The following is a 24,944-nucleotide window of genomic DNA, read 5'->3' as shown; positions in this document are numbered from 1 at the left end:
ATGGCAGCATATGCCGATAACATGCAAATTTTGCAGAAAAAAAGTAACACAGCCTCAGCTGCAAAAGAAAGGGAGCATGCATGGCAAAACATAGCCGACAGAGTCAATGCGTGAGTGTTAATTTAAACATTGATCTAGGGATTTCCACCCATTTAACACGTTATTTTATTATATTTTATTTTGTATTTTATACCTTTTATTTTGTGATGTGATTTGAGCGCAGGTGCAACCCAACAGGCCCCCAACGTTCCTGGCAGCAAGTAAAAATGAAATATAAAAATATAGTCCAAACAGGTAAGGTGTAATTGTATTATGAGCCATAGTGCTTGGTCTGTTTGTCCTATGTAAATCAATTGCAGTTAGAGGCTACATTAATTTCCCCTCTGTAAGCACTTATTGAAATTATCTGAGCACATTATAAGTACATATTTGCTTACTCTGTATGCTCAAATGTGACCCATTATGGCCACTAGAAAAAAAGCGGAGGCCCGAAAAACAGGTGGGGGTCCTCCACCACCACCACTCACAGAGCCTGGCCACTTGGCTTCCACATTTGTGATAATGTTGGCAGCATCACATATGATCTTCACAGTGCAGAGAACACAAATTAGCATCCATTACTATAATGAAATAATTTGTTAGTTTGAAATGCTACAGGGAGCTATGTACCTGTACATTAATGCTGTGGAAAGACTTCCTGTTCACATAGTCTCCTTCATTTACTGAAGGAGCAATGATTGGAATGTGAGTGCCATCTATACAGCCAATCACGCCTGGGAACCGTGAAAATAAATGTAAAATTTAAGTAGTAGTTCAAGTATCACCACATCATGTATTAAGTTTTGTTCATCCTGCTACCTGCAATTTTGTGGCATCCCTCTTTGATAAATCTTGTGGGTCTATGACCGGGGAACACCACAAACGAGTACAGGAGACGTTTCAGTGCAACTGTAACATTCCTGACTGCCCGACAGACGGTAGCCTTGGAAACGTGCTCAGCGTCACCAATATTATACAGAAAGCTCCCGTTTGCAAAAAACCGAAGTGCAATACAAATAATATGTACAGAACTGAGAGAATGTCCGCGATGTGTCACATGCGTAATATATGGCCTGAGGATGTTATCCAAATAACTTATTGATTGTGCTGAGAAACGGTAACGTTCGCACAGGAAATCATCAGGTAATGATAAAATGTCCATACGCGCTCTGATCACTCTCTCCCGGCGGAGAGCTCTGCGGAGAATTTGGGCTTCAACATCTACTGGCTCTTCAAGGAAGGGACACGCCATGTCTGACACTTCCTACTGTCAGGTTTCCGACAAAGAGGCTAGTTGAAGTAAACCTGCTAGGGGGCAGGTTAGCTTCACGGAGTGTGTCGTCATAGTGACTCACTCAGGCTTCAGCTGAACTCGCTTTGTGAAACCGAAAACCCAGAGTTTTCGTTAACTCAGGGTATACTTACTCAGAGTTTGCACTAAACCGGCTTCCTGAAATAGGGCCCTGGTTTGACTCTTATTTGTCATAGCTGAATTGAAAGTTGGCTTGAACTTGACTTAAATGTTTGAGACTTGACTTTAACTGTCTCAAGACATCACTTTACCTGTGGGTGTTTTATTTATTAGCCATTTAAGAAATAACACACCCAAGTCTCTTGATTAGCAGTTTCAATCAAGAATTGGTTTGATCTTAACTCCAGATAGCTATCATTACCTGACTTCTCTCTGTCTGAACTCCTCAACATCACATCTCAATTCAAGACGTGATGTAGACTTGTAAAGACTAATCTGACTGCTGAATTAGCTTAAGCTGATATTGATAAACTCACAGCTTGACTCTCAATTGATTTGTGACTCTTCTCCTTTGAGATATGAGTAAGACATTCAGGATGACTTTAGTCTTCACCTGGTCTTATCTCAGCTGCCTAAAACCTTGTCTTTTTTGCTTGATTCAGAAATGGGTACATGTGAAAACACACAAGAGACAGTGGGGGAGTTTAACTGGAACTTCAAGCATGAAGCATGATGTTCTTAATCATATGCACATTTAACTACAAAGGAATATACTGACTATAAATTCCCAGATACCAGCTAAAGGGAAAAAAAAGTATTGTGTTATAAAAGTTGTTATATGTTATTAGACTTTCTTTTTTTATAATTCTTCTATAGCTATAAAATACCTCAGATCAAAGGGTCTGTTGTGTCTAACGGTCAACTTGTCACTTGATACTATCATGCATGAGTAAAGGCAACACTGCACTGTAGGCATTATTGCATTGTGGAAAGGTTGTACACCCAGGTAGTGCATGACATAGCAAAGTCCAAATGGATCACATATTTTTTTATATTGTTTGATTTCAAGGTTTATGTATGACTGATTGGTTTTAATATGTTGCACAAATCGAAACAGTAACAAAACACACAATATTTCCTAAAAAGAGCATCAAGCATCCAGACTTGTAATTAAAAGACCCTGATATGAAACAATGTGCATGTTTTGGTTCATCTGGTAAGGCAAATGGAAGAAGACCACAGCTTTCTGCTTTCTTTGTTGTTGTCTTTGAGTGAAGCGATCAAACTCATGCGAGTAATGCAAGATGAAATGTGGGCTCCTCATCTGATTTTAAAGTTAGGACAATTAGATACAGCAGCCTCAGAGCCTTCATAATGAGACGAGCCTGGTTCGGTTGGCTCCCAGTGTGAAATCGTCTCTCGCAGCTCGTTTCAATTTCCGCTCTGTTTCGTCTCAATGCTCTGTAATGAGGGGAAGTCCTGGGAAGTTTTAGCATCTCATATCCTGCATGTTCTGACTCATTTGTTTTTTAATTTTAAAAGAAACGCAGTTAATTTCATTACATGTTATTTTTATTCACACAGCGCACCGGGGGGGGGGGGGGCAAAAAAAATTGCTTCTACTCAAGGTTTTCCTGCATCTCTGCAGAGACTCCAGTTTGTGCTGGCATCATCTGAGGTCTGTGGAAACATGTTAAAAGTCCACTCTTTCTTATATGCACGAGTGTGCACACATACACTAGACTCCCCTAAGGTCTCCTGTCAGTTTCAGGGTGTGCACACACCTATTCAAGCATACATAAGCCCCTGAAATATTAATACACAGTGTGGCACTGAGATAGAGCAGAGTGGAAGACAGAAGGAGACACAAATAAAAGAAAGGAGGACAGAGTGAGGCAGGTGACACAAAAGAAAGAAAGAGCTGTCTGGATTAAAAGTTTATTGATCCCGGTGGTAAAATTCATTCGAGCAACAAAAATGTAATAGTAGCAAAATAATTAGTCTCACTTTTACAAATGTTAATACGGTGGATTAAGCTGATTAGATTGCAGTTATTAACATTTATTTGTTTATTATAGCAGGTACCTTTGGGTCTGTGGTAAGACGTGGATGTATGCTACAGCAGAACAAGATCATTTCTTTTTTTTTATTTGCATGGAAAATCACAGGTCCTTTTTTCACTAAATTGCTTTTATTTTCATTTGTTAATGAAGGCAATAATGTCATAATAGGAAACTCAAGTGATTCAAAATGTGAAATAACTGCTAAAAATATATTGTTGTTCAGTTGCTAATGAAGTTCTCATTTGTGAACAACCCTGCTATGGCAAAAAAAAAGTGCAAATATAGTAAGTTCTGCTTTTATGTGCTTCTTAAGAAGTTATGGGCTCCATTAAAAGAACTTGAAGTATGTGTGCAGATTAGAAACATGATTAATGAACCTTAGAAGTAGCTTGCCATCACCAGTGTGTGAATGTGTGTGTGAATGTGTGGATGACTGGATGTGTAAAGCGCTTTGGGGTCCTTTGGGACTAGTAAAGCGCTATACAAATACAGGCCATTTACCATTTAGAAGTGGTCATTTGCGGATTTTTGCCTTTCGTTTATAGAACCACTATATACATGCAGTTGCTGCACTGGTTGTTATAATATAATATTAAAATAAATATCACAATTCATTGACTGCTTTTTGGAGATATTCTGCATTAAAAACTGAGTTTAAAATGTCAAAGCTGGCAGGATTATATAGCATATTAACATATTTAAGCTACTGTCTGAGTTGAACATTACAGATGTGCTGTGGTCATTACGTCTGCTCCAATTTCATCTTTTGGAGAATTTACATACAGAACAAGTTGATGCTCTGTATCTCTGTTGTGTGATTTTTGGAGCTATAATTCAGGTTCATAGCAGACTTATGACTGTGTGCTTTGGGTTCAGTTTATTTACACCTCCTGTTTATAGACTGTTCTCCTGCTTAGAAGCATCTAAAAAAGCTTTCAGCAGAAGAATACTCTGAGGTCGCTGGTGGCTTGGTGATTGCTAAAACGTTTTTCTGAGTATCTAGAATCCTTTTCTCATTTTCTAAATTTAAAGGTAATTTATTTTGGAAGATTGAGAAATGTTCCATTAATGAAACTGCCCAGTTTTTACAAATTAACAAGATCCCAAATGAGCTTCTACTGACATGAAAGCTTGATTTCATGGGCAATAATAAGACCTCCCCTCACATACACACACTTACTTTTAAGGCAGTTTTGAGAGCAATAATGTGGTATTAAGATATCAGAAATCAGATATTAAATCTTTTTTCTATTTAAAAAAAAAGAAGGTTTTTTTGAATTTCTGACAGATGTGAGGAGAGGTAAAACCTGCAAAGCAAGTAATTGTGTTAATTAATAAAAAGGAGGTTTTTTTTAATCATGTAATTGCATTAGTAACACATTAGTAACAACAGAACTGTTATTTTTATAGCAACCTGTTAGGGCACACTGAGTAAAATGTCAGTGGCAGATGTGTATTACAAGCCCGGATGTGGTATATCCCGTCCATCCCATTAATCAGTAGCTTGTAGAAGCACTTTTAACAATAATAACTTGAAGTAATGGCTTCCTGTATGACTCTATCAGTCTCTCACATTGTTGTGGAGGAATTTGGACCCACTCTCCTTTGCAGCATTTCTTCACTCCATTGAGGTTTGTGTGCAAGGGTTTATGCACAGCTCTCTTAAGGTCCTACCACAGTATTTAATACTCAGTCATCAGACTGCGATCTTGGCTTTGAGCGGGCCTTTGCAACACTTTGATTCTTTTCTTTTTCACACATTCTGTAGTAGATATGCTGATGTGACCCAGTTGGTTTCATCGGTCCGAAAAACTTTATTCCAGAAGTTCTGTGATTTGTTCAGACGCAACTTTGAAAACCTAAACCGCACTGCCATGTCCTTTGTAGAGAGAACAGGCTTTCTCCTGGCAACCTTTCCTTTCTAGCAGTGTCTTCATTAAGATTGTGGCTGTCTTTCCTTCTTGGCATTAACAAACACCTGAACGCACTCAATCAGCAAACTGCCAAAACATCTGCTCTCATACAGAGTGTGGGGAGTGAGTTGGAGGGTGGGGTGGGCTGTTTTTAACTATGTAAAGCACTTTGTGCTACATTGTTTTTTGTATGAAAAGTGCTTTATAAATAAAGATTGATTGATTGAGGTGCTCATACTTGCACACTTGCGCGAGTAATTAGCAGCATCTGGCTGCTAATTACTGATTTAATTGTTATGAAAGTAGTAGGAGCTTGCTTAATTTGTCACATGACTGTACGTTAAGTTTACATTAACCTCAGCTGGACTAAAGCGAGTTATGTTAGCAGACTAATATGAGGGATATCAATCATCCAAATTAAATGTCAAGAAAAACCTAAAGCTGTTGAACTATCGCCTTTAACTGAAGATCACTAAATTAGCAAAAAGAGGAAAAATTTGCAAATTGGATTTCAGGTGCATTCCTGGATCAGCTGGTAGTCCTTAGAAAACCAATACAACCTCCCAAATGTTCACTGATGCACAGCTTATGCAACATTATTAGAAAAGTTAATGTACCATCAGATAGTGCATTTTGTAAACTTGGACCAGTCTTTTCTGTTTCTCTAACTCTCCCTCAAAACACTCATTCCATTAAGAGTAATTCAATTAGTCCCTCGAATATTCACAGGGAAATCTATGGCCCTTGCTGTGAAGTGTATTTACTGTATTTCAGCCTACAACGTGAGCTTTGAGTTTGGTATTAAAGTCGGGCTAATCAGCCTAATGCTTTATTGTGGCTTTTAGAATGTCTTATTATTGGCTCTGCACGGATACCGAGCCAAAACAGCCATCACTTTATTGGCTGTTCATATCCATTCTAGTCTGTCGCTCCTTGGTTGGGTGCTCTAACGCTGTTTATTTGGCACAGGGGAAAATCTTTTTTTCTTTCCGGATTACAGGATGATTTCATATAAACAACACACATCTTAGTTGAAGGAAAGGTCATGTAGCAGTTTTGTTTTTGAGTCCAGGAGTAAAAATATCAGAAGCATCTAACGGGGTGTTTAAGTCATACTAGAGAGAGACATTTATCTTACTTTGTTCCTTTATAGTTCCTGTTTTTATCTGTACAACCTTTTATGATGAGTTCTGATGTATAAACACTGTATTTATGTTTTAATGATTATACTGTGGACAGGCATTCATTGTATAAAAACTGAAAGTTGCTAAAATTGTTGCAGTCACACAGTGAAATTTTACTAACAGCAGAAATGACATTTTCTGATAGCCTATTGATAACTGTGGCCCAGCCGATTACAGTTAGTGCTGGGGTCGTCACCGACGACGACATCGAACTCAAAAGGTGAAGGGTCAACATTAGAATAGCTCAAAATACACGAACACAACATGTGATCAAAAAGGCAGAAAAGGTTCATTAGCAACAAGCTGGAAGCTTGACAGTCATCACTTCTTTGTAGTTTTGATAACCTGCATTTACCAGATCATACAACCTTATTTAAGGTCACATGGACTGGGTCACCTGAAGGAACCCAGCACACTCCCAAACCCTGCTGGACTGCTTGGAAGCAAAACAGACGTCCAATGCAGGCGCAGTGACAGGATACCAAGTTCAAAAGGAAATAAGTACATAAATAACTGAGTGGTGAAAGTATCATTTCTCTGGATTATTCCAATGAAAACTGAGCCAGACGGTGAGCTTTTAGAAGGGCCAAAGTAGAAGCTGTTATTAACAGCATGCTGATTCACTGTTATGTGACAACTGTCATGTTAGTTTATATCTATAAATAGTAATAAAAATAACTACATTGTGTATGGCTGTTTAATCTAAGTTGTATACTAACAAGCAGTGCTATAAATATAATTCTGAGGCTGGAGAACGATTTATGTTCCACTCCAGCCTTGGACTACCTCTTATCTGGTCTCTAGCAGGGGTGTTTGCCTTGTTATAGATCTACTCCACCCATATTCATTCCCACTCCAAACTAACCACCTCACAATCACCATCCTCCTTCTCTGCAACCCTTTATTCATCCTCCTCCTCATCAGTCTGCATCCACCCACCAACTCTTCAGAGCTGCCAGCGTCCACCTCGCTCCGTGCCTCGTTTCTGTGCTGCTGGAGGACTCCTTCAACACTGATGTTAAAGGTGTCTTATTAAATCTCAAGTGGGCTTTTGTTATTGCTGCTCTGCTCCCTGTCTCATGCTTCAGGAATGGAGAAATTGATGTAAGAAGTAGTAAAATATGTATGAAGCACATGCTGAAAAAATAATATCCTCAGCACTGTTTTAGGCTTCACATTGATCGAATAAGCCTACCTCTTGAACAGAACATCGCTCACTCGTAGTTGTGCTTGATTATTTTGATGAAAATGCTCTAACGTAACCCCAACCCAAGTGGAAAATGTTAGACTCTGTGCCTGTAACACCGTACGGAAACTTGTAATAGTGACAAAAAATATTATTTTCTGTAAAAGTGAAGACGTCTGGTGTCTCCATCTTCTCATTTGTTTACAGTGATCAATAGCTGATGTGTTTTTCCTTCTGATAATAAATCTTTTACCCTCCTGGGACATGACAGACCATTCATAATACTGCACAATGTCAGGACTGCTGTTGCTGCGGTGGGGGAGGGCAAAAACCTTTTCAAATATAGAATAGCACCAAGTTTGTTGCTTATTTCCTAATTTCCTAATATTTAGATAATGCATCAAGATAAAGTTTGTGATACAGTGTTGCCGAGGTTACTATCGCCTGACAGCAAGAAGGTCCTGGGTTAGGGGTTAGCCTAGCCTGAGGACATTCCAGGTGGAGTTTGCAGATTCTCCTGTTGGGGCCCTGGGTTTTGAATTTTGCATTTATTTTTAGTTCAATTGTATTCATGGTGTTTTGAGTTGTTGTTGAATTATTGTGGGTCGGTTACTTTCCGGTTGTCTCAGTTCTTAAGTTTCATTTGACCCTGCAGTGTTCCCTATATCCTTCCAGCTATCAGTGCCTTCCATTTAGTTTTGCTTCCTTTATCTTGTTGTCTTTTAAATGCTTGCATCTGTTTGTTTACCCACCTGTTCCACATTCCCTCAATTAGCCGTTGTGTATTTATAGCCTCGGTTCTCTCCTTCCTCTTTTGATCAACAGGTGTTCCTCAAAGGTAGACGTTGCATTTTCTAATTGCCTAAGGTTACCATTAGGATCATAATTAGAGTTGGGGTCTGAACTGCTGTAGTTGTTGAGTTTTATAGAGCATTCAGAATTTAAAATGCCTCTCAGAATTGTTTTAAGACTTACTGGATAAAATGGTGGAGCCAATAACGTATGTTTGCTAATTTGAGCCACTTTTTGTCATGATTCGGCTGTGTGCAGGCTGGATGAGGACCCAATCGCAAACTCACAGAGGCAGGAATGAACTCAAAATTCACAGCTTTATTGCTGGAGAGCAGAACCATGCAAATTAAACCAGGAAACTATAACGTAACACACAGAGAAACGCACGGCCATGGATGAGGGAGAACGCGACACCGAACTGAGGGAGACGCAGACATAAATACACAGAGGGTTAACGAGGGAAGTGGGAACACACGGGGAACACAGGTGACACTGATAATCATAACAAGACACGGCAGGAGTAAATGCAACACTGACGGGAGACTGTCAAAGTAAAACAGGAAGTACACAGAGGTTCAGACAGGAGGAGAGAGAGCACAGGGAGAACACAGACATAACAGGCTGGGGAAAACATGGAATAAAACACAAGGAGAGACGAGGGCTCACAGATACACAGAGGGGCACACAGGGGGTAAGAGTCACAAGGGGAAAACACATAAGGAACAACGTAACAGAAACCCAGGAAGCATGGCCTAAATAAGGAACAATACACAAATACATGAAAACTAAGAATACTGGGCCACCATGGCCCAGGACCATGACACTTTTTCCTGTCAGTAAAACATTTTAAAATGAATAATCTGCCAGCTTTGTGGTACAGAGTGGCAAATAAGTATATACTTCAGTGATTAGCAGTGTGTGCACCCATGCACTTTATGGATCCAGCTTTTCTTTCAATGTAGCTTGCCATCACCAGTGTGTGAATGTGTGTGTGAATGGGTGGGTGACTGGATGTGTAAAGCGCTTTGGGGTCCTTAGGGACTAGTAAAGCGCTATACAAATACAGGCCATTTCTAACATTAGCTGACTCCATTTGTTCTGACATGTTCACTTCTGCCTCCAAAAATAAGGATGCCAATGGTTATCATGCTAAATCTGTAACATGTATGCCATGCCATATCTTATACCACACCACACTTCAAGACATATTCATATTAGTCTTAGAAGCTTACATGAAAAGCTTACAGTGGAACATTGCCAACCCTCCAAATGATGAGCTTGTATTTCATCCGCACGCACAAGAAGAATTGGGTATTAGTGGTTGATCATAACAGTGCGTCTAGACAGGAGTGTTTAAGCAAAACCTCTTAAAATATCTGTGGAAGATAGAAAAACCACAGGAGTGTGCACTTACTGCAGAAAATGGAAGTGCAATTATAAACCAAAGGTCACCAATAAGTGAAAAGACATTAAGATGTAATAGAAAACAGGCCTTTTTCAGGGAATATGCAAGAGTTGAACTTACAGTCTTCCTGCAGCAATGGAAGTTAAAGACAGTAACTACACTAACTGCAACTATGGTCCACTACTAGGAAACACTGTACTGTGGGATGTAGCAGTCTATAGGGATATCAAAACGTTAACAAAAAGGGAGCAAATGACTGGAGAAGGTTATGGTAGATAGCCACACAGTCTTCAGGCTTAAATTGTATTCTAAGATGAACTGAACAGAAGGGTGAAAACAAAGCATCCAACAAGTGCAACACATTTGTGGCAGCATCTGCAATAGTGTTGTAAAGAACTTTCCAAACAATGATTCATTTCCATTGTAGACCGAATGCCACATGTTGTTTGGCTGCTAAATGAATCAAAACTTTAGATTCAATTTAGGACGTAAGGCTCCACGGTTCCTTAAAAGCATATTTCTTTTCGTAGGTTTTTCTGACGTATACTGAGACAAAACGCTGCGTCAGTTGAACCTACAGTATATTTATTATCCAACCCACTCATGTTTGCACCACTCTAAGTCTGAAACTGAACACAAGAGATAAATAGTGGATCCGGATGTAGTCGAGCCAACAAGACTCACAGTAGACAGCGGGTTTCAAGCAATGCTCATCGAGTCTCAGCTTTTTTTTAGCTACATCAGTCAACTGCAGAGAAATACATGGTAAAGCTCCAACTGCAGAAGCCTGCAATTAGATCAGCTATCAGAGCATAACCTCTGCACGGAAAGAGGAGCGCTTTAAAACAGGCTCACTTTGCAGTCCAGTTAGTTTTTAGTCACGTACACAATTATAATATGAGTTTTTATATGCTACATATACGTATAATTTTCTTCGCACTCATAAGCAACAAGTCCTGGCTCTAAACTGTTATATCCTCCATCCTCTGCTCATCCATCATGAAGTCCACAGGTGTGGGACCACTTTTAAATTTAATTTTCATTCACTCTTTGTGTAAGTTTAGGCAATAAAATTACTCGCTAAGCTTTATGAAAGGAATGATGATTTTTTTTCAAATGAAATCCTTTTACAAACATCGGGATGGTTGTCAAGTAAAGCAAAGTTAGCTTATTAGTTAAACTGCTGGTTACATATTACTACAGATGTTCGTTATTGAATAAGGAGAGGTAATTTGGAAAATGATTTATTGGGATGCAGAATTCAGCTGATAAGCTGTTAGGAGGTAAAACTTTAAAGAACCATCATAGCACAATGGAGTCTAATTCCTATCCCAGCAGTGAGAGGAATAAGGACAGGACCCCCCGAGTCTAGGTGCTGATGTTGGTGATGATGATGAAGGTGGAGGCTTGAATGGGACTCCAGTGACCAGGATGAGGCAGAGATGGGGAGAGAATTAGAGTCTGAAAGGCAGAATGAGAAGAGAGCGCTCACATTAAAGCATACTGAGCAGAAGCTGATTGGCTCACAGAACACAGGCAAGAAAATGATTGGACTTGAGTAATGATGTCAGTATTGAGTTTGACAGCGTGGAAAAGAGGAAGTGATGTAAAGAACAGACTAGAAGACTAAACACACAGCAAAGCAGGCAGATGAGTGATTGCAGAGCTTCTTATTGAACATACAAATTTGTTTCTTTTATGTAACAATTTGTACAGCTTCATTAATGACTCAGTGTGGCGTGCCAACCTCAATGCAGCTTCTGGCTCATCTGAAAAACAACTATGAAAAAGCCATTTTGGGTTATGTAATGTAATGGATCGCCTACATAACTGGAAATAAAATGAATAACATCTACTTGCTTCAAACACCACACAGGGGAAACTGTGTCAGATATCAGAGCAACAGCATCTTTGGCTCTTTGAGTCCAGATGGAACAGCAACAATCTTTTCCATTACAGAACTGGTCCATAGACCTCTGCTGAGGTTTATGTGAGCGTCATGTCTTTCTCTTATAAACTGTCTGATATGACCATGAATAACCAGAAGGGTGTGCTCAAGCACTAATCATTAGCACCATTGATTATCAGCTAACCTTTTAACATCCACTAGGGAACCAGACATGTGTTTAGGGTTAGTAAGGTTAGGGCTGGGTTTGCTAAATATGCATTTTCAGAAACTACAAAATGTGTTTCAAAAGTATCAAAAGTAGATCCATATATATAGGAGTATATATATATATATATATATATACTCTTGAGGTTATTATGTATCACCCAACTCTAACCCTAACTCTGTGGGTCACTGGCTACCAGATGTTTATTTTTATTCTTGTTTTTAATCATCCAAGTGGAGAAGCTGTATTAAAAACATTATAATGCCAACATTTTTTGAGAAATGTCACATCATATAGTTTCTGAAAAATTGCCTTGACGTTAGATTAGGTGACTGCCTCGCTGGCAAGAGGCAGTCGTTCTTCTTCTTTTCTGAATGATTGAAACGGCAGTGGTGCACTACATGCCAAATAAGAGAGATATGATCATAACTGCGGTTCTTTCATCATTATTCCATTATGCAACTGTTACATACTGTTTTATTAGGCTTGCAGATCTTATAATCATGAATTATTATCTCACATTTCTGTTATATCCATGAAATGCACCAATATTTCATGATGACATTACACAATGATGCCTTCTTTAGGTTTTCATGGGCTCTCTGCCCCACTGCCGTCATGTTGCACACCCTAAGTGCAGTGATTGAATTACAGCGTAATGACTCCGTTTTCCCACAGGGATCAATAAAGTTGCACCTTGCCTTGTATGATCTAATTGCTGGGGTTGTTACCTGGCTTGTTTCTCATATACAAACACACTCGTTAAATGGGCTTTGATGCTGCCTGTTTGAACACGGTGGAGTGACATGTTTGTCTCCCCCTCCCCAACAGGTTCACGTGGGCACCTCACACCAAGAGCAGAGGGTGGTGGGATACGTCACATGTACGCATCTCCACGCCATAGAAGGTAGGGTTATATGTTCTACAACTCTCTCCTTTCTGTCTCTGCACATGCACACATGAGTGTATTAGTAAGGATCCCAAGATGCCTTTTTTGAAGGGTTGTTTCTTAAGCAGGATGGAAAACATGTCAGGTCCCAATGTGATTGTCTTTCTCTAGAAGACCTGCAAAGACAGTTTTGTGTGTGTGCGTGTGTGTGTGTGTGTGCGTGTGTGCGTGTGCGTGTGTGCATGTGTGTGTGTGTGTGCACGCTTCTCTGTCCAGATACTTAGATAAATGAGCACATCACAACCCGAGCATGCCTCCTCCTGCTGTTCCCATGGTGACTGCCTCAAGCTGTTTAAGGCGTCACAGCCCTATTTAAAGCCCCTGGTCGATGTCACCCTCATTTTTTACCAAAGACATACCCTCCCCACCTCTTTTCGCCTGCTATTCTGGGCTTCTCCTACGCTTCTCTCAGACCTAAATATAGCAGTGGCAGGGCTGTTTCTAAAGATACATCAAACACAAAGCCTTTGGAGGTTAAGGGGGCTGGGCTGGTGGGGTAAGTCAGGGAGAACAGAGAGGAAGAAACAGGGGAGGAGTGCAGAGACCTGATTCTCTGAGAACTATATGAGAAATCTTTCCAGGCTGAGTGCTCAATTCATGATGCAGCGGGACTATCAGCATATAGATATACAGTATATACTGAACTCAGTAATGCAGTGGCTACCTCATCTCTTGGCTTTCTTCCATTTCGGTGCAGTTCAGTTCAATGTGCTCTTATTTTTGTTCCTCTTTGACTTGTTGCCAGCGTGGTGAGGATGGAGGTCCTAGGCCAAAAGCCAATGGACACGTTACCAATCTGTTACAGAGCGAACAAACACGGTTACCTCAACATGCATGTGCTTGGACTATGAGATGAAACCAGAATACCCAAAGTACTAAGTAACCCAAACCTTCTTGCTGTGAGGGACATATATATAATCACTTTATGAACTTTATGAACTAAAGTGACTACCACAAAAGGCACCAGTTTTCTATTGCTGTTGCTACTTCACTCACACCCAGAAAAAATAAGATTTAATGTTGTATAGAGCCTCATTTAGGCTGTTGTTGAAAGAAGAATTGCAGCCAGCAGCCAAACTGTTGAGACCTCAATTCACTGATTTGTTGTCTGCTCTAATATTGCTGCATCACAGCCGGTGTCACAAGCGGTCGAGATGCATATACATGTACTCAATTTTTACTTGGACATCTCTGTCCTGTTTTAGTCCTGTGTTTCCATTTCAAGGATAAAGGTAATTTGATCTCAGCATTAATATTTTTGGTAAAACACTGATTGTACTGGACAAAGAATATATCTTTGCACAGTGCACAGCACCATAGAGCATATGGATTGTGTAAAACTGATAATAATGATATCTTTTTCATTTACCCCTAACATTTATATTTTTAACCTTTAAACAAAAATATCTATTTCAACCATATTTCTGTAAAGAATCAATAAAAATGTATGAAATGAGTAGCTGGAACTGAGGTGGCTACAGAGACCTGGACCACCTGCCTAAGATAAAACCCCTTTGAGAGGCTCAAATATAGTTGTGTTGTTAGTTTCCTAACTCAGAACAAAACTAATCTCTTTGCAAATTAACAGAGATTCAATTACTCTGAACTATCCTGAGGTACAGCTCAGTTGAAGTTCCAAATTCCCCGCTGGTATTTAACATCATTACTTCCTGCTTGTAAACTTCACAAAGACCACAGTTTAAAGCTCTGACGGTGCCTGGAAACTAAGGAGGGTGGTGCATCCAGCATAAATGGCTGCATTACTCACCTGGGTGAAACATCTCTATATGCACCAGGTCTGCACTGACCCATCTTGTTATGAGAGGGATAAGTTTGGTTTGGTTTTAGACACATGCTAAATAAGCACATTTCTTAACATTAGCCAAACTCAAACATTACTCTTTTTGAGTCGCCTGGTGGATTTTAAAAGGTTAAACTTTGTCTACACATCAAAGGATTTGTTTGTTGCATCACCTTAAACCTGATGATTGTTTGCAGGTGGACATCCACTAGTTCCTGCTAATTTCTCTGTGTATGTATTCAGAGTGAGACTGTTTACCTGATTGTTCCTTTTTTTCTGATAAAAGCATACAAATCATTATATTATTTTGATCTGAAGAAACATTTCGTTTTCATGCACATACACAGGCAAACGCTCCCCCACGTCCCCCCTCCCAGATCCATCCATCTCTAAGAGATGCAGTCACACAAAAAGAAAAGAAATAGCATTTCACATGTACTTGAGCTGAGAGTAATCAAAGCCAAAGCCACCTACTCACCCACCAATATCTTGACACCTCTTTGTTTCTCGCACTCTCCACTATTCAGCTGATATTTCTATCGCATGCTTTCACCCACCGCCTCCTTCTATTCACCTCCTCCCTCCGATCCATAACTAACGCCAATTTATCAGATGTACTGGCAGCAGCGGACAGACACAAATGCTGCCAAAGCAAAACAGCACCAGAAGTTACTTAAAGGGTTAGGCTGCCTTTTTTAAAGCAGGATTGTAATAATCGCTCCGTAGTTACAGTATTAGACAGTGGGTGACAGATGGCAAAAGCAAGACCTTCTCACAGAGCACAGATCAAGTCAGAAACAACATGAAATGAAAGAGCTGGGGTGGCGGTGGGTTACAGAGCGGCTTGCAGAGGCAGAAGAAACTGCAGGCAGGCTGAAGCAATGTAAATAGTGGAAGGCAATCACCAGAGGGGCCAGCCCCCAAATTAACTTATAGGTTTAAGATAACCTTTTACAACTTCATTAGCTTACCAATTTGTAGCTCATTCTTTGGTGTCATATTACGTTGTAATCTACACGATGCAAATGTTCACATTCAGGTTCTAACCCACAGTACTAATGCTGAATTAATCTGTGAGATTATGCTGTGATTACACCCATTTCTGTATATTTTAGTGATTTTCAGTAATAATCTGCTACTCATTTCACTGCATTATCTCAGGTGATGCATCAGTACGGTGTGAGCAGCTGGACCGGTTGCTTCAGTGGGGGGCTGAGTTTCGCCAGTCATCATCCATACCACTGGAAGGAGAGAAGGTGCTGGAAGACCTGGTGGCCTTCGACGTCATCCTGGGAGACCTCAACTTTGACAACTGCTCTTCAGGTATGTCTAAATTGATAGTGCCAGGATCAACACAGGGGTAGTTGGGATGTTCTCCACCCACCTCAAAATTTCATTGCATGCTGAACTGGAGAAAAGCTGTACAGTGGGGTTGAATTTTGGATATGCACTGATGTAGATCTGGAAATAGGTCATTTCTCAAAATGTCAACGTGTTCTCTAACTTGCTGTTAACATCGAGTCTCCCATTTAGCACTTGGAAAATTCTGAAAATCATTCACTTTGTGTTTTAAAATGCATTTGATCTTATGATTCAGTTATAAACAATCTGAGGTTCGACTAATTACCCAAAACTGCAGCTTTGTTCTTTGCTTTGTAATAATAGTGTGTAAAGAACAAAGCTGCAATTTTTAATTCCAAAAGAAAACCATTGTTTAACTGACTAATGTACTAACACGATAGGCTCCTGCTGTCAAATAGACAATGAACATTTTAATAAGTTGATTGTTCTTATTAGTCATATTGTTAAATTCTTCTTTGAAAGCTTTCCATAATGAGGCATTGAATGTGACCACGATGCTTGTTATAATTAATCAAAACAGCCTTGAAACAGTGAACCTCTATGACAGTGTGTCAGTAAAGCTCATGGCTCAGCTCACAGATCTTTGTACTTCACACTGCAATTGTACATGCAAAACTAAAATGTGAATTAAGCTCTGAATGCTTCTAAGTAAGACTGAATAGCAGCTCAGTACTGTACCTGAAGGCCTCCTGTATACCCACAGCTTTAACCAGAGCTCTGCACTGGTGTTATTTATATAACCACCATCAACAGCACCAACATAAAAGACAGAAAGAAGCATTGCTGTCTCTTTATCCCTTAAATCCCAGTGCGAAAAAGTGTTTGTGTTGTAAAGCAGACTTAGCAATAAAAAGCAACGCAGTGGATTAAAAAGACGGATAGAGTGGGAGAAAAGGTATGAAAAATAAAAGATTTTTAGTAGCTAATTAATAACTATATAAGACTAACTATTCACCACATTTAATTTTTGCATTAAATTAGATAAATGCAAGACGACAATAATAAAAAGCATTCATACAAAAGAGCTATCTCACAAACACAAGCATGATGTAACTTGCCATTGCCAGTGTGTGAATGTGTGTGTGAATGACTGAATTAGTGAATGTAGTGTAAAGCGCTTTGGGGTCTTTAGGGACTGAGTAAAAGCGCTATACAAATGCAGGCCATTTACCATTTACCATGATAATTAAACCAGCTGCAGTTGGTATCAGAAATAGAAAGCACTAAAGGTCAAGTCCTTGGCAACGGTGGGGAGGAAGAACTCCCTTTTTAACTGAAAGAGTCCACACAAGCAGGCTCAGGGAGGGGAAAAGGTCTGTAAAGAGAATGAAGAAGGAAAAAGAAAAGTGTAGAGCTGTGGAGGTTAAAAGGGGACTTAAGTGAAATGAAATGAATGAATAAATAATAATGAAACTGATTTATTTTATTATACTTAACTCGTGTTTTGCCCTGCACAGCATGCTAGCAGCTTAGCAACTATGACCTCCTAAAGAAGAATCAGTAATGTGTGACTTTTCTGCCGTGTTTGGAGTAAAACTGACTTTCCTGACTGTGTGTATAACCTTCCACTGTGTATGTGTGCACACTTGTATTTTTCCAGAGGACAAGCTGGAGCAGCAGCACGCACTTTTTACTCAATACAAGGACCCATGTCGCCTGGGGCCAGGGGAGGACAAACCATGGGCTCTGGGTAACAACACACAACCCAACACCTGCCCACGCACATCTTCCTCTACGGTCGCTCCATACGCACTGTAGTAATATGTACACCACCGGCTTCGGTTACAGTCTGACTGTAAAATGCAGGTGTTGCTGCGTGCACCGAGGATCCATGCGGTGCCTGCAGAGTGCAGCAGGCATTAATCTGGCTCAGGCTGGCTAAGCCAGAATGCACCCAGTACAGCAGGCTGATACATGGGCATTAGTGACGCAGAAGACTGGAGGGTTTTGGTCTGGATATGGAGCGTTTTTTTAGGCCAGCGGTATTTCAGGGACAGTGTGGGCAGGACCGAGTGAAAGGGCTTGTTTAGAGAAGGGCTTATTTATTTGGACAGGCATATTTTCCATTGCAAGCCGGGGAAACAGATTGGCACTGCCTGTTTCGCTGTTATCAGACATAGGGAGGTTGGAGGGGAAAGAAAAAACTGATCAATGAATCAGTGAAAGAAAGGGAAGGAAGATTATCCCATTTCATAAAGCTTATCCAAAGAAGATTAGACCTGAATGGATACAATAGTGAGCCAAAAATCACAGCTAGAGAGCTGAAGCTGCCAGATATTGTCAGATGTTGTACTGACAGAGTGTGCAGTAATTTCCTGACTCTTCTGGTGGCAAATGGCGGGATTTCATACTTCTTTTAAATCTTGTGGAAAAGAAGGAAAAGCATGAGACCAACTTGGCATAAAAAGCCATGGCAATATGTTCACATGACTGAAGTTTCAGCAAAAAAAGAAAAATCTCCCCCACTCATAAATGTCACGTCTCTTTTCATGATGCGTTTTAGTTCATGTTAGAGGGCAGATTAAACAACCGCCAAAGCCAGCAAGTACACTCACTGTGGTCTTCGATGTATTTTTGGAGCTGTGGCCAGAGCTGGTGTGAAAGAATATTTATTTTGTTCCCTTCACAGCTTGTTGGTGTTTTCAGGATTTATGAGACCAGAAAACTGAGGTCATGTTAACCACTCAAAACAGGGAAGCTGGTGCATATCTGTACTTTCCCAAGCAAGCTGAAGCAACACGTTCTCACTCCCAACCCAACACGTGCTCCTGCTCAGGAACTCCTTCCTTTTATATTTTAACACATTAGTGTGTTTTTCCCTTTCAGGGGTGCCATTTACTGTTGATTTCCAAGAGGAGGAGTAACAAAATCCTACATTTGACAGGTGTCTGGAAACTAATTTAAGGTTAGGGTTAAGGTTTGTTGGTGTTTTAGCCACATGCATGGAATTTGGCCCTGTAGTATTTAGAAGCATTTCCATTTGGATGTGCCAAATGGTCAAAAATACCATGAAATCTAAGTCTATCTGGGTCACCAGGTGGGGGTGAGCCTAACGCAAAAGACAAAAGCAGATTCATTTAACTCATGTTTTTGACCTTACCATTGGTGTTGCCATACGGTTAGCTTAAATGCAGACTTTCATTATGTCAAACACCCAGTAGAAAGGCAGGAAAGGTCTCCTTTCCTTGTTTCCTTAACCTTAATCTTACTACGCAGTGAAAGTCTTAAGATTTAGAGTTGTTCAGTTATCAGTTCTGCTTGCCTCTAATGTCACAACTCACTAATACACTGATTTGTTTTGAACTTTCAGCGACTTTTTAATGCCTCAGGCAAACAATCTCATGCTGTTTTGTTAAAATCTGCTATGAGCTATATTAAAGTAACCAAAGTGAAGCGAAGGCTGTAATCTAACTCTGTTTGCATTGGCTATGTGCTCAGTTTGATGTTGACTGTATTGCCAAACCACTGTATAGTATAGTCTCATGAATTTATTTGACTTGAATGATGATAATAAAAGCAAGAGTTAAAGCGGATCATCTCTGTAGCAGGAAAAGAAAATGTGAGTTGACAGAAGGGTTAGCAAGATTATGTTTCATTTTACTGTTGAGACTGCCTGCACCCTCCCGTTTTTAACTCCAGCCTTGGCAGTGAAATTATTTTTTAGTCAATGTTTATACAGCCCGGAGTAGCCTTAGTACATACGATGTGTTTTCTTGTCTATCTCAAGGATCCACATCAACAGCCTCGTTGTGTAAGTGTTGTCAGATATACATATATAGTACCACAGTCCTCTCTTTCTGACTTCTCCTTCATGTCTTTCCTTCAGCTGTCTGAGTTAAGTTGATTAGCAAAAGATGTGGAAGTTTTGTTTGACTTGGCCAGGTTTGGTTGCATTAGCTTTGGCATTTCTTATGGGGAGTTGGAGCTCCTGGACAAATTCTGCACCAGTACAGGGCGAACAACCCGACTCCACACAGTGGCCGTGCTCAGCATCCTTGGTTACCATGGTGTCCCATGGTACTGATGACATCAGCAGCACTTTTTTTCTTGAAGTCTCTCTGTGGTTATTTCTAGAGATGGACCAATCCGATATTACGTATCGGTATCGGTCCGATACTGACCTAAATTACTGGATCGGATATCGGAGAAAAATAAAAAATGTAATCCGATCCATTAAATATCACGAAAGCACCTCACAAAACTTGCAACACGCCGTAACTCGCCTCAGAACGTTAGCAGTCGGAGCAGTATGCATCACGTGATAGAGCGGCTGTGGCATGCGGACCTGTGGTCTGGATAGCATTTGGAGCTTCGCTAGCAACCCGGCATTTCATCTCCGACAAAGTTATCCCGAGAGAAGTAAAGCAAGTGTGTAAGTCCATCTCTGAATGTTTGTAAAGCATTCCTGCGTTAAGCGACTGCCTCTTCTTGCTGCTACTTCAATCATGAAACAGCTTAATGATCAGCTGATCGGCTTTTCTGTCGCGAGTCCGTCTCTCTTGTTTGTTTTTGGCCCACTTTGCACCAGAAAGAGGAAACCAGCGGCTGAACAACAGCAGCACGTTTAAGCTTGATCAGCTGTTGTTAGAATTTATTTAATATTACTTTCTACTCCAGGATCTTTTTCTACGTAGCTGACGGCTGGTAACTGTGCAGGGGCGGATCTAGCAAAGTTTAGCCAGGGGGGCCGATAGGGCATGAACATTGAAAAGGGGGTACAAAGACATAGTTTTAAAATGTCTAGCTTTTAATAAATAATTATCCAAATCTTACACCCAAAGTTTTAATTTGATGTAAAATGAATAGAAGTCCATTACTGTATATAGTAACTATTAAGTCTAATATATATACCCTAGTAAGCTATAGTACTTTTTCCTTTGGGAAGGTACCATCTGTGCAGTCTGCAATTTTGTTGAAGAAAGATGTTGAATCTATTTAATATTTCTTGAAAAATAATTGATTTCTGTGCATTTTTTTTCACACTGCATCAAATTAAGGTTGATTACATCGATTAAGCATCATGAGGTGGAGCGTGAGGGGTGGTTCCCTATTTTTTATTTATTTATTTTTGTTGTTGCTGGGAGTTGGAACCCTATTAGTTAGGTTGCTTAATATTTACGCTAAGTACTCTTTAAAATACCAGAATAGGGAGGATGGTGTAGGTTTGAGTTTATTAGATTGATCAGTATTGCTGAACTATGAAATATTTTTTTTTTGCATACAGGTATAACAGAATAGCTTTAGTGTAGTTGTTGTTTTAAACTTGAGTATGAACTTATACAAAATGCAGCAAGATATTTAAAAAAACAGTTTTGTTGATTAAAACACTATATCGGATTCATATCGGTATCGGCAGATATCCAAATTTATGATATCGGTATCGGTATCGGACATAAAAAAGTGGTATCGTACCATCTCTAGTTATTTCTGACCTTGAGGGACTCCCACCGACTCTGTCGAGCTGCTAACAGCGTACCCAGTGGGCGACACCTACTGGTTCTGACCGAGTGAGAATGGGTTGGCTAAAAACGGCAGCAGTGTAGCGGAGTATGCCCACCGGACACCCCGCCATCTTTATTTTCACTGATCTAAAACCTGCTCTTAGAATTGTGAAAAACACTGTCCGCGCATCAGACGCCTACTCTTCATAAGAGCTCCCAACACTCATGAATTGACTGGAGTAACTTCAGAGTGCTGCGCTCGTCATGCGGAGCATTTTAAACGCATTATCCAGCCCACGGCCTTGAGTCCTCATTCTCAAAAGCATCTCTGAGTGCTTCTCTCTCTCTTGCTGTTTTATTCCACTGGTTTATGACAGTAGATTGTAGTCTGAGGATTATAAAGGCGGAGAGGGTTTCTGACCCTTTAGAATAGCTATACTGGAAGCTAGATGTTATTTGACATAGTGAGGGGGAGGACTGTGCAGTGTAAACTACATCAATAAAGCGTGAGCAGAAATGGTTTCTGCAGTATGTCACTGCAAATGAAATACACAGAGTGGAGATGAATCATTGGTGCAGTTGTATATGAATATTTTTCACGAGCCAGATTTTAATCAGATACTGGTGTTTTGCTGTTTTCATCTTTATTTAAGCTAATTGAAATAATTCGATTCATGCTCACAAGTTTCAGTCTACAAAGGCAAAACAATGAAAAACAGAGATTTACCAAACAGCAAGAAGTCTGGTTGTTTATTTTCAGCTGCGCCAATGTCCTCCCAGTGCCCAGAGACACGCCTGTCAGGTGGATGAACGTCAATTCATTGGTCACAGGTAGATAAACCTTTAAGAGGTCAGTAAGACTAGAAAAGCACAAGAGAAGCACAAGCAGAAGTACATTAATCCACTAACAAATCATGAGCGATGAGCCTCACCTGAATTTTATGCCATTAAAGTGTTTTGAAAATTGTTCAGTCATTGTAATCGGTACACATCCCTAACTATATATAATATATATACTAATATATATACTATACTAGTATATATACTATATATACTATAATATATTTTGTTCTTGGGTTAGGGTCATCACCAATGGTTTTAATGACTTGGTGAACAAAAATAAATTTATATAAAATCTATTAATGGACACTCCTGTAGCTCGTACATTTTTGGTCCTGTGTATTAAAGTACAAAATTGTCATTAAAAGTTTAAGACTGGGACAAACCACAGTGCCCTCCACCAAAGATATGATTATAAAGGGAGACTATTCTTCTTCTAAAGCTACAATAGGATATTATTTTATGAACATGAAATTGGCGCCAGCTGATGATGTATACAGAAGTGATAACTTTTGTTCAGTGAATGGTAAATGGACTGGTTCTTAGATAGCACATTTCCTCTTTACTTAAACACTCAAAGCACTTTCTTCAGCTTTATTCACACCCAGTCATACCAGTACTTTTTTCTAAACCTGGATCTTTTCTATCTAGAAGAGCAACTTGGGGTTCAGTATCTTGTCCAAGGATATTTAGGCACGCAGACTGTAGCAGTCAGGGGTCAAACCACCAAATTGCCTATCAGGTACCTTCTGAGCTGGTTCCCATTATCTGATAACATTTGAAATTGGTAAATTAGATGAACAAAGGCTGCAGCTCAGGAGCAAGAGCAGACTGTCTAGTCGTTTTAAGATTGGTGCTTTAACTCATCCATCAGAGTATGAGTGTGTGGTTGTTAGGTTAAACCTGCTTAGTCATAGAAAAATGTAGTAAGAAAGCACTTTGAGTTCTCAGAGTAGAAAAAAGTATTTAAGTACCACTCCAAACGCTGAGAGATAGACAACTTTTTCTAGTCTAATGATTTGAGACAAACATCTAAATTCATTGTGTCATTTTAACCTTCCATTAAGAGCTTTTGTTGCCCTCCAACTTGGACTCTGCAAACCCTGCAGAGTCATATGAGCATTGTGCACTTTATAAAAGCATCATGCACACTGATAATCTCCTGCTGACACATTTCATGAAAGAGACGCTTCATGAATTCAGAGAAGGAAAAAAAAGCTCAGCCAGCAAGTAAAAGGTAATCCTATTTTTCCTCTTTTTTTCTTCTAAACCTGACCTCCATCAGTGTATGTACCTGTGGGTCATGCTAACTTGTATCACTCCATACCTGCATACCTTCAGTATCAGGGTAGAAAGTGCAAGTTCTGCGCTGCCTTCCAAAAAAATATTTTTGCATAAATCATTTTTCATTCTCGCCTAAAGTAAACATGGAAATGAACCACCTGAACCTTTTCTCACTCCCTGCTTACATAATGATGCTTAATCAGGACATGTAGGTGTTCTATTACAATGCACTGGGCACTCTTTTACTGACAGTTTTCACCAGGTTAGTCTGATAGGATTTAACACCTGACCTGGACCATAAGCACAAGCAGAAGCACTCTGCTGGTGTGTTAACTGTAGTCAAGGACTTTATCATGGAAACCAAGAATAGTGGAGATATTAGATGTTTGCCTTTTAAAATGTTTTAATCTTGTGGAAGTTTGTATTTTATTTTTCCCTAAATCTAAGTATCTAAGTAGCCTCCGTGTCTAAGCCACATTATTTAATGCCTCAAACTAACCAAAAAGACAGAAAGGCCTCGCAGTCAAAAATAAGCAGCATTCAATCTCTTGGCGGTCATATGAGGACTTTTGTTCTAAGTGGTGTGTGTGTGTGTGTGTGTGTGTGTGTGTGTGTGTGTGTGTGTGTGTGTGTGTGTGTGTGTGTGTGTGTGTGTGTGTGTGTGTGTGTGTGTGTGTAAAAATCAAACATGAAAATGTTTGTAATTCTGGCTGTGAGAATTACCTTTTTTCTCTATTAGGCACCTCCATCAAGGGACGCTTACACAGCATTTTCATCCACACGAGCTATATTCTTTAATATTATATTATATATTATATATTACATATTATATTATATAATATTTATATTCTTTATTCTATATTCTTTAAAAACTCTGCAGCTAAACTGGACGACTGGACAGACTGCTCAGCTGTCCCATAGTCAAATTGTAAACAGTTACAAGAGAAGTCATTTTCTGCATCCTATTTGCTAATGTAAACACATCAGTGTGAATGAATGGATGTGCTAAGTAGTCCATTATAAAAATATGTGATGATGCTAGCTAAAAGACTGAGCCATGGACTGATACTACAAGGCTGAGGGAGAACGAGGGGGAGGGAAGGAGAGAAATGCAGGCTGAATTTACTTGTGCACGTCTCCACTTTAATGCATTGTAATGTGTCTTTAAACAGGTACTCTGCTGGATCCCAGTGGCCTTTATGATGAAGATGTCAGTTCACCGGAAAGTTTACAAAAGTGAGTCTCATCCCCTGAAAAATCAAATTACCTCTCCTTTTATTCGCATGACGATCATAAATCACAGCGGTCTAACTTCTGCT

At 39.8% G+C, this 24,944-nt stretch overlaps 1 protein-coding gene across 3 annotated transcripts in view; it reads left to right on the top strand.

Annotated features, from left to right (window-relative positions):
• The window catches only part of smpd3 (sphingomyelin phosphodiesterase 3), a 95,242-nt gene that overhangs the window by 59,198 nt on the left and 11,100 nt on the right, over positions 1 to 24,944 (top strand). For all 3 annotated transcript variants that reach the window (XM_085280783.1, XM_085280784.1, XM_085280785.1), the window contains 4 exons: positions 12,780 to 12,855; positions 15,860 to 16,021; positions 17,661 to 17,750; positions 24,798 to 24,861. In XM_085280783.1, the coding sequence (XP_085136909.1) occupies positions 12,780 to 12,855; positions 15,860 to 16,021; positions 17,661 to 17,750; positions 24,798 to 24,861 (392 nt within the window). The remainder of the gene's footprint in view (positions 1 to 12,779; positions 12,856 to 15,859; positions 16,022 to 17,660; positions 17,751 to 24,797; positions 24,862 to 24,944) is intronic.

This window comes from Mchenga conophoros, linkage group LG7 (genome assembly GCF_057382185.1).
Source record: "Mchenga conophoros isolate Kocher_MC1m ecotype Shallow Benthic linkage group LG7, M_conophoros_male_GT1.1, whole genome shotgun sequence".
NCBI lineage: Eukaryota > Metazoa > Chordata > Actinopteri > Cichliformes > Cichlidae > Mchenga > Mchenga conophoros.
Note: the sequence above shows the minus strand (reverse complement) of the source record. Positions and strands in the feature narration are given on the sequence as shown.